The 10,972-nt window shown below is 37.5% G+C and overlaps 1 protein-coding gene across 1 annotated transcript; it reads right to left on the bottom strand.

The window, feature by feature from the left end:
* Positions 1-2,725: 2,725 nt before the first annotated feature.
* On the bottom strand, positions 2,726-3,097 carry LOC145040832 (putative mitochondrial protein AtMg00820). The gene has a single exon (XM_078988722.1). It carries the CDS (start codon positions 3,095-3,097, stop codon positions 2,726-2,728), a length of 372 nt encoding a protein of 123 aa, XP_078844848.1.
* Positions 3,098-10,972: the final 7,875 nt, after the last annotated feature.

Here is a 10,972-nt window from a genome sequence, read left to right on the forward strand (position 1 = left end):
GAACGTCGTATCCATTCAACTTCTTTAATCCAGTACTCTATCAGGATATATAATCCCTTATCACTTCCATAAGACTGTTTAATTTTTAGAGCCGAAAGAAAAAGCCACTCTCAAGTGTCACGAACCAGAGTTTTGGAAAATCAGAAAGATTTTCGTGCATTAGTGTGCCAACTGATAAGAAATAAAGCAAACAAGTGTTTGGGATGTGAGTGATGTCAAATATGACATAAAGTTGAGGATCCCGGGCATAAATCTCTTCCTTCAAAGTCAAGAGAGACTTGAAGTGTTGGTGTAGTTTCCCGTGAGAATACGATCAAATGTTTGTTAAGAAACATTGAAAGGCTTCTTTTTAATCATAAGCTTTAGAGTGTGGATTAGCTTCAACCGAACCTCGATGCTTAACATAAGACCGAACGTTGGAAGAAGTACTTGTGAGACCAATGTGGTCTGTTGAACAAGTAGGTTGGATAGGTTGGAAGTAACAGAATTTAGAATAGAAATCTCAAAAACAAAAACTAAACTGGATCTTTTGAGAAGAAATGTCTTGGTGTTAGACAATTTCATAAAGATCACACAAGAAAATAAAATGAGACTTCTTTAGGTAACAAGTTAAAGCTTGAATATTAAAATTCACCGTCAATTCCATAAAGGTGTTGGATTTTGGGTTTCACTTAGCATGTGGTGTACGCATCCAACATCATAAACACAAAGTTTTTGTAAACATAAACCTCAATAGTAATTCTTGAGAGTCTCAAGGGTTACATTGATGAACCGAAAGTAGATGGAGAATATAGATGAGGTGGTTAAAGAGCTGAATGGGCCCCTGCTTTTAAAAGAGTGACATACCAGAGAACTCTTGACTTATTTGAGAAGAGTGGGGTAGCTCAGGACTTGAGTGAATGGTACAGCGTAATTGGGAAGAAACGATGGGTACAAATCGAATCATTAAGGCCTCACTCAAAGATTTAAGAGGCTTTAGTCTACATGTAGTAGCATGCTTGTAGGGACACCAAGCTAGTTCATAGTTACGATTAACATACCGGCCCCTCCACAAGTTCATAAGATGTCTTGGCACTTGATACCTAGTAAGGAAGAAGAGAGAAACAAACCACACACAAAAAAATTAATAAAGCAAAATCTTTTTGAAATGTTGTATTTTCTGATAAATAACGAAAATAATAAAAATAAAAATAAAAAACTTTAAAACATCTTAGAAATAAAGAAAAAAAGAACGGACGAGAAAAAAATAGAGTATAAAAAGATACAGTCATACCTACACCTTAAATAATTTAAGCTAAATAAACCGAGCGATCAATTCATTTCAGTTCCCAAAAAAATTAAGGAGCCGAAATAAGCAAAGCGTTCGGTTCATTTCGGTTCCCCAAAATTCCGGAACCGAAATAGACCGAGCGATCAGTTCATTTTGGTTCCCAAAAATTAAGGAGCTGAAATAAGCAGGGCGTTCAGTGCATTTCATTTTGGTTCCCAAAAATTAAGGAGCTGAAATAAGCAGGGCGTTCAGTGCATTTCGGTTCCCTAAAATTAAGGACCTGAAACAGACCGAGCGATCAGTTAATTTCGCTTACCTAAGTTTTCAGAGAGAGGTTTGAGGATTCGGTACCGACTCTGCTTCCATCATTCCCAAACCTTGAAAAATTCTATTGAAGCTTGCTTCTGGTAACGCTTTAGTGAAAATATCAGCAATTTGATCTAAGGACCTTACGAAATGGACTTTCACATTCCCATCTTCAACATGGTCCTTGATGAAGTGATACCTGAGTGCAATATGCTTAGTCTTTGATTGCTGCAACGGATTGTGACAAATTCTTATGGCGCTTTCAGAGTCACAGTAAAGAGGAATCTTCTTGATACTCAGTCCATTGTCTCTAAGATGACTTTGTATCCAGACTACTTGTGAAGTACACGGAGCAGCAACTATATATTCTACTTCGGCTATTGAGAGAGACACACAGGTTTGCTTCTTGGACTGCCAGCTAACCAGTTTACCATCAAGGAACTGGCATCCTCCAGTTGTGCTCTTTCTATCTAGACCACATCCACCCAGATCAGCATCAGAAAAGGATTGAACAAAGAATCCGAATTTTGCTAGATACCAGAGACCAAGCGACGAGGTTTGCTTCAAATATCGAAAAGTATTCTTCACTACCACCATGTGAGGTTCTCTAGGATTAGCTTGAAACTTGGCACAATAACAGACAGAAAACATAATGTCCGGTCTACTTGTAGTTAGATACATGGGAGATCCTATCATTTGACGATAGAGAGTCATATCTACAACAGGATTTTCCAGAGATGGTGTTAACCTGGTGTCAAACACCATAGGAACCTTCACCTTTGAGTCTCCCATCATACCAAAATTTTCCAATAAATTCTTCATGTAAGCCTCCTGGTTAATTAAAATGCCTTCCGGTCCCTACGTTACATTCAACCCAAAAAAAAAGTTAATTGGACCCATTACGCTCATTTCAAATTTAGTCTCCATCAGCTTCCTGAATTCAGCTATTAAGCTGGGATTCGTGGAGCTGAAGATGATATCATCGACATAAATTTAAACTATCATTAGATGTTCGCCTTCTTTCTTGCGAAATAAGGTTGGGTCAACCAAACCTTCCTTGAATTTAGACATTTTTAGAAAGCGAGTTAGTGTTTCATACCAGGCCCTTGGTGCTTGTTTCAGTCCATACACAACTTTATCTAACACATATCAATGATCAGGGTATTTCTCATTCATTAACCCAGGTGGTTTCTCAACATACACCGTTTCTTCTAGTTCTCCATCCAGGAAGGCACATCTCACATCCATTTGAAAAACATCGAAGTTTTTATGAGCATCATATGCTAGAAAGATTCGAACTGATTCCAATCTAGCTACAGGAGTGAAGGTCTCCTCATAGTCTATTCCTTCTTCTTGGCAATATCCATTTACCACCAGCCGGGTCTTATTCCTAATAACAGTGCCTTCTTTATCCATCTTGTTCCTGAAGATCCACTTCAATCCAACCACTGAAGCATCCTTTGGTGTGGGTAATAGTCTCCAAACTCGATTATGTTCAAACTCATGAAGTTCATCTTGCATTGCATGTACCCAATCAGCATGATCAAGTGAAGTGTTGACTGTCTTTGGTTCGATTTTAGAGACAAACAAATTAAACATGCATAATTCAACTTGAGAGAATAATGCAGTTTGCTTCGCTTTCAACTGAGATCGTGTGAGAACCCATTCGGATGATTCACCAATTATCTATGTTTTAGGATGATCCTTAGTCCATTTTGTGAGAGGAGGGTAGTTTGGGTCATAAACAGGATCCAACTCTGCATTAATCTCTTTTTCAAATTCTTATTGATCGTCTTCATCATTCGTATTTGCGTTCTCCCCCTCAAATGGCGAAGTGTGTTCCTTGTCAGGTTCATGATCCTCCCCCTCAGTTGGAGTTGGATTCTCTTGTTTGATTGGAGTTGGATTCTCTCCTTTGGTTGTATGAGACACAGATGATCCCTCCTCCTCGAATATTGCGCTATTATTTGGAGGTTCATTTGAGGGTTTATCATCAGCTTGGTTTGAAGGATCCGTTGCCATGTCTTTCGCAGCATCTTCGATGATCCTTTTCAGATGGTCGATTTTGTTGTCTACTGTATTCGTCTCTGAGTGTACAGTTTTTTCTGGTTCATCAAGTAACCTCATATATTCTTCAAACAAATTTGAAATAGGAACCCATACTTGTCCAGATTCAGGAAATATTTCACCCATGGCACTTTCTTTTGCTTGAGCTTTCTTTATGTAGCAGTCATCAAAGGTTACATAATAGGTTTCTTCAATACGTTTGGAGTGTTTATTTAAAACCCTATAAGCCTTTGAAGTGAGTGAATAGCCTATAAAGACTCCCTCGTCCGCTTTAACATCGAACTTGTTTCGGTTCTCTTTAGAGTTGAAAATGAAGCACCTGGAACCGAACACGTGAAAGAACTTAACATTGGGTTTTCGTTTGTTCAGAATGTCATACAGAGTGATTGAGAATCGCTTGCTAAGTAAGGATCTGTTTTGAGTATAACATGCGGTAGAAAAAGCATCAGCCCAGAAGTAAATTGGGAGAGAAGTGAAGCTCAGCATGGTTCTGGCTGCTTCACATAAGGAACGGTTATGTCTTTCAACGATTCCATTCTGTTGTGGAGTGTGGGAGCAGAGAAGTTATGGGATACTCCCTTGTCGGCCAGAAAGTCTTCAAACTCTTTATTCTGGAATTCAAGCCCATTGTCGCTTCTGATGTTCCTTACCACTTTTCGTAGTTGCAGTTCAACTTGCTTGATGAACATCCTTAACTTGGAAGTCGCTTCTAATTTCTGTTTAAGAAAGAATACCCAGGTGAAACGTGAAAAATCATCTACTATAACAAGAATGAACTTACTGTAACCGATGCTTTCAATAGCTGAAGGTCTACATAAGTCAATATGTAGAAGTTCAAGTGCTTCAACGATCTTGGTATTGATACGTGATGGATGGCTCTTTCTGCTCTGTTTACCCATCTCACATGGTGCACATAGGTTTTCCTTATCAAACTTGAGAACTGGAAGTCCTCAAATATGATCACCAAGCACCAACTTATTGATATCTTTAAAGTTTAGGTGTGAGAGATGTCGGTGCCATAGCCAGATTTCATCCGAATTCGCCTTGGACAGTAGGCAAATAGCTAGTTTTCCTTTAATTGGAGTGAGGTTTAGGGGGTACCTCTCTCATTTTCATTCAGATTTTAACAAGACTCTTTTGGATTGCTTTTCGACAATTTATGATCCTTCGTCATCGAATGAGACTTTCAATCCCGTATCCACAACAAATTGAGATACACTAATGAGATTGTGTTGCAATCCTTCCACGTACGCCACTTTTCGAATTGTGAACTCTCCGTTGGTTATCATTACATATCCTTTGATTGTTCCATAAGAGTTGTTGCCATACTTCACACATCCACCATCCTTAAGGGACCAAAACTCCCTTAGCTCTTCCTTTCTCCCTGTCATGTGACGTAAGCAACCACTGTCTATGTACTATTCATCATCAAATTGCTCGTCATTTATAACCTGCAAATTTAAGTAGATTTAGGAACCCAAAGTCTCTTGGGCCCTGGTGAGTTTTTCACAGAAAAAGGAACAGCAACAGATATATCGACAATATAGGTTCTTTTTATGAGTGTGTTTTCGTCTTTTCTTTTGATGGTGTACACTTTTATTTTATTTTTATCTTGTTTAAATTTCAATGTACTACATGGTGTTTTGACAGTTAGAGTCCTCCTTGGATCCCTAGGATTAGCTTCCTTTTTATTATGATTAACATCTGCTTTAGAATCAAGTTTTCCTTTCCCTTTAATATCCTTTACTGAGTTAGGTTTCTGTTGGGAAGAACTGAGACTTGACCTTCGGTTCTTAGTTTTGGTGTTGGAACCGAACCATGAAGCTCGGTTCTGAACTCTGTTATTGAAACTGAAACCGGATGTTCGGTTCTGTCCTTTGGAGTCGGAACAGAGACTGGATGTTTGGTTTTGAGATTCAGAATAGTAAGAACTGGGACTAAAATTTTTCTTTCTTTTGATCTCTGGTTTGTTATTTTCTACAACATTTGCTTCTTTCTCCGAGGGAACATGGTTAGGGTTTTGAGATTGCCAAAACCTTTTTCGCTCATTCAGATTCTTCATGTACCTCTAATTTCTTTGGCGTTTCTGTTCAGCCAACTCCTTCTGAGATTTATGAATGTTGAAGCTTGATTTCTGCTTCTCCTTTTGAGCTTCGGTTGAATTGGAAGATATATTTGAAGTCTTCTTGATTCTTCCGGTTTCTTTCCCGGTTCTTCCGGTATCTCTTTGGTTCTACTTGTGCTTGGTTTGTCAAAGCTTGAGGGTTTGTTGATTGGTTCGGCAACATATCTTCCCTTTACCCTCCATGAGGTTTGCTCTGACAGACCCATTGTCTTCTCTGCATTAACCATAGGAGCAGAACAAAAATACTTGTCACACCCTTCAGCATTGTCTTTGTCAACCAGGATTTTTAGCTCAACTGTTTGTTTTCCAGTGACCCCTGTGACAGCGTAAACCTGATTTGGCACAGTTTGAACCTTTTTGGTAAACCACTGCTTTCTCTTTGAGTTTCTTTGACTTAACCTTTGACAAACGTGCATATTCAACGAAATTTTTGGATATTAGGGGTTTCTTGTTTTCGCTTTTCATGAACTCAGAGCAATCAACTTCGTCTTGCACCGAAATTTCACTCATCTCACTTTCTTCATCAAATTCATACATATTTTCTACATTCATTTTATGTTCGGTCATTAATTTTGAGTTTGAAGAGTCAAATGCTTGTAGGGTCTTTGTCTTAATTTTCAACTTATCATTTTCATCTAAGAGTCTTTTAAGCATGCATTTGTGTTCTTTTGAGTCAATGAAAGACTCAATTTTGTCCAGACCGATTTTATAAGTGACAGAAGTCTCTTCTGAGGACATTATGGATTCACATTCAGCAATGACCTCATCCTCCTTAAACTCAAGGAAGGGTAAGATCATCTTATGAATGTTTTTCCCTATTTCACAATCTAAATGCAATTGAGTAATATTTGTATATAAGCATTTAGCAACTAAGCAAAAAATGTTTCTTTGTTTTAAAAACTTCAAATTGTCTCTCTTCATATAGATAATCTCATCCCTAGCCCTAATTAACTCTGTCTCCTTCAGCTCAATCCACATGTGTCTCTCCTCACTCTTCGATGACTCCCTGCTGAGTTTGTCAGTTAGGTTAGAGTTCGTTAAGCGAGTTTGCATGAGACTACTGCTGAGATTTGCGAATTTAAATTTAAGTTTGTTTAATTCTTCTTCGTAATTTATGACGGGAACTTTAAGAGATTCGAGGATGGACTGTACCTTTTTGATCAACCGATCGCAGTCGTTAATCTTTTCACTCATGGGCTTTGCTGCGAAACACTTGTCCTCCTTCAAGTTCGGCTCCTTACGCTCATCTTCTGTTGGTACACCTGCAGACACCATCAAGCACTTCCCAGCTGAACCGTTAACTTCCTCTCTTGCCACATATTCTCTGCCATGCATAGGCTTCCTCACTTCTTCATCCTCAGAGTCTGTTGATCAGACTTCAACGCCTCCAAACTCATCATCGACCATCTTCTCCTGCACAATAAAGACATTCATAGAATTGTTAGTTGACTTCCTTTTCTTTAGCTCCTCAAGGTTTCACTCATGATAAGCCTCATCATCTTCACCATCCCTTTTCTCTGCCATCTTTCGTAACATGCAATCCTTGGCAAAGTGATTCTTGACGTGACAATAATTGCATTCGTATCTAAAATATCCTACTAGCTTTCTTTCTTTCTTATCATCATCCTTTTGAGAGACGTTCTTCGATTCTCTTTCACCTTCTCGGAGCTATAACTTCCATGCCAGTTTTGGTTTTTATTGGTAGGAAATTTCCTTCTTTCAAACTTCTTAGGATTGGAAACCATCATTGCATATTATTCACCTGTGAGGTCACAATTAGGTAGATTTGAGTCATCTTCTTCTTCCATTGGCATTTTTCCCTTTTGAGATAATGGCTAAAGAGCCCATGCCAGACACCACCTTTGCTTCTTTTGTAACTGTGCTTTCATGAGATTTTAAAATTCCCCTCAGTTTTGCCAGCGAGTAAGACTTGAATTGTTAATGAGCCTTTACAGTTGAGACCACTGCCATCCACTCAGGTCTCAAGCCATTCACAAACGTGACCTTCTGCTGAATCTCCTTTCTTTCAATACCATGCTTCATCATCTTGATGAGCAGATGATTGTAGCCATCAAATGTCTAAAGAAGAGTCTCATCGGGTTTTTGGGTGAAAGCACCGAACTCAGAGAGTAGCAAAGTTTGTATCGAGTCCTCCATATCTTCATCATTCGAATACAATTCTTTCAGTATGTCCCATATTTCCATTGCAGTAGTGCATGAACTCACCAGACGGAAGGTATTGGCTTGTAGGGCAAATATGATCATCCACAAGGCTTTAAGATTGCACTGCTGCTTTTCTTTTTCATCTTGTGGAATCTTCTCTATGTCCACTAAAAGCTCATTGTACTCCTTTTGAGTCTTCAATATCCTACTTGTTCCAGCATGAACAAACGGGCCGATTGTAATTGCTTCCCAGATGAGATACCCATTGTCTTCAGATCCGACCACGTAATCTTCAAAGTGACTCAGCCACACTTCATAGTCTTGAGTGTAAAGAATGGGAACTCTTGTGGATGATCTAATGCTATTTGAGATGTTGATGTGATTGCTTTAATAGTCTTCGTGCGACATGATGATCTTGTGTTTTGGATCTGCTAGAATCAGACTTGTAAACTTGAGATTAGGGTTTTATCAAACACTAAAATTACCGTTGATAGGTAGAAGACAACCTTTATATATTAGATAAAAGCAGAAACCCTAATGAATTCTTCGCACAGAAGGAATGCGTATGAGTAACATAGTCTCCTGCTCTGATACCAACTGTTGGAATAATATTCCTTAATGATCAATAGATTCGAGCAGAAAAGCAATAAATGAAACAATAAGAACACAAGAATGGTTTGAACGATATCGAATGATTAAACTTTAACACCCTAGAAGATCTAGATGAAGAACTTTGACTATAGAGGTGTTTAGGGTTACAATACAAAAGATAATCAAATTTCTAGCGTATTTAAGGGATACATGCATGCACTATATATAATACTACATAACCCTAATCACAGTTGGACAGGCCCAAACCGGATATACAAAATACTGGCCCATGACGCAACACATAATACCAACGTGATTATACTGCATCCCTTAGAGCTTATTCCGTATTGGATAGATGTGATTTTGACTCTAATGTTTTGAGAAAACTGTTACTTTTACTATCCTTGGGGATAATGAATAAATGAATTGAGTAGTGAAAAATGAAATTTTTACTTGGTATTTTGCGACATTACAAGTTTGTATCATAGCCTTGGTTTCAAGGATCTAGGTACACTCTCAGGTGTGTCTGAACTTAAACTGAGGAATTGGTAATCTTTTCTTAAGAACATAAGTTATCTGAAAAATTTTATAAAGAAAAAAGGGTGTGATGCGTGCAATCAACCAAGTTCAAGCAAGTGAACTCCAAAATACCCAAAAGTATTGATAACTTATAAGATATGGAATGTTTTCATGTGAGTAATAGGCTAAGGATACATTCATGAATAATATGATAGAATGGTCTGATTTGTGATGCCTTGTATCCTAGGAGGAATGTGATACTATGTTAGTTTTGGAAACTATATTGGTGGAATTGATTGAAAAGTGTATGTTTGAAAATTATATACGGTTAGGATCATATAGCCCTAGAATGAATGATTTAGCCTTGTTTCCCGTTCCTTGTCTGGTTTTAGTCTTAGGATAGAATCATTTATTCAACAATATATTTGATCTCGTATTGTGTATAATTTACATACATAAGGAAACCGACAATATGAGTGGAGGTTCCTGCAATTGTAGTAACAACTGACTTTGGGATGTTCTTCGATTTTTTTGTAGCTTTTGAGTGTTACTGCATAAATGTTGCAAGATTTGTGCTTTGTGTGACTCCTATTGATGTGAGCTAACTATTAATTGAATATGTCGAGTTACATGTTGAGAAGATTAAATAATTTTAGAATGATTGATTTTCCTTATTGTACATCTCTCGTTTGAGTATGACTGTTGTAGGGTTGGGTATTCTAGTCAAAATATTATTTAAGTTTTCTTGCATGTAATTGTACTAATGATGTAGTTAGCTGACATTGGTAGGAGTTCTTTAGTATCTGATGGTAGGATGAGATGGGGGATCCTAGGAGAGCCTCGAAAGTATTTTAGTGGAATTAGTGAGCTGTTTAGCAGGTATTTGGAATATCAATATGACAAAGTGACTTAGAGGATTCTAGATAATCCATAAGGAAAGTATGAATAGGTGTGGAAGGTAGTATTGGGCCCCTACTACTAAAATTACATGATCGATACTTAAATCTAGGAATGTTACTGGGATTTTATGAAGCTTATAGAATGAGGATAAGTTGGGTATATTTTGACCATTTGTATAGTTACATTGCAGTATGGTGATGAGCATTCATGGAGGAGGTTCTGTTTCAGGTTCAGGTTCAACCTCTAGCGCTAAGCCGATTGATGAGAGGATTCACGAGTTTGTTTCTTTTGAGATCAATCGCAGTATTTTCTATGCGACTCCTATAATGTCTGGTACCATCAAGGAAGCAATCTGAAAGATCTAATATACTTGAGTGTCATATTAGAATGATATTGCTAATTAACATATGATCCTAAGAGTTATACTAACAACAACTTGATACAATTGATTATCTATTAGAAGTTGATTTAAATAAATATTCATAAAATCTTATAAAAAATTAGAAAAATATTTATTTCATGGAAATAATTGGTTTACAATTACAAGAAACACATTATTTCATATGGTAAGAATTAACATGTCATGTACAACATTTTGGTCTAGATAAATCATTTTGTCATTTACCAAAAAGTCTAACTTTATATCTTATAAAAGAGTTTATAAAATTGGAAAGTTTGTATTCTTTTTTCTTGCCAAACCCATGGGTTTTCTGAGGGACATAGGTAAGGTCTTTTGATTTGTTTAATCAAAAGATCATCCCCTAATAATGCATGCATGGACATGATAAGTAGCTATGGACATGACGACCAAAAAGTGTTATGAGCTGTTGGATAACAAAATTCATACCCTCTTATCAAATGAATCAAGCCAACTTCAACCGTTCTACGCTCTCTCGCTCTTTGGGAACCAACGATCCATCATCTTTGGACCTCATCCGTCGAATCGTATTCAATCCTTCATCCTTTTGATGCTTCTGAAATCTTAGTGTTATGAAGCCTCAAATTATAAACAGGATAAAGTTACGTGATTT

This window comes from Lactuca saligna, chromosome 4 (genome assembly GCF_052625555.1).
Source record: "Lactuca saligna cultivar CGN05327 chromosome 4, ASM5262555v1, whole genome shotgun sequence".
NCBI classification, from domain to species: domain Eukaryota; kingdom Viridiplantae; phylum Streptophyta; class Magnoliopsida; order Asterales; family Asteraceae; genus Lactuca; species Lactuca saligna.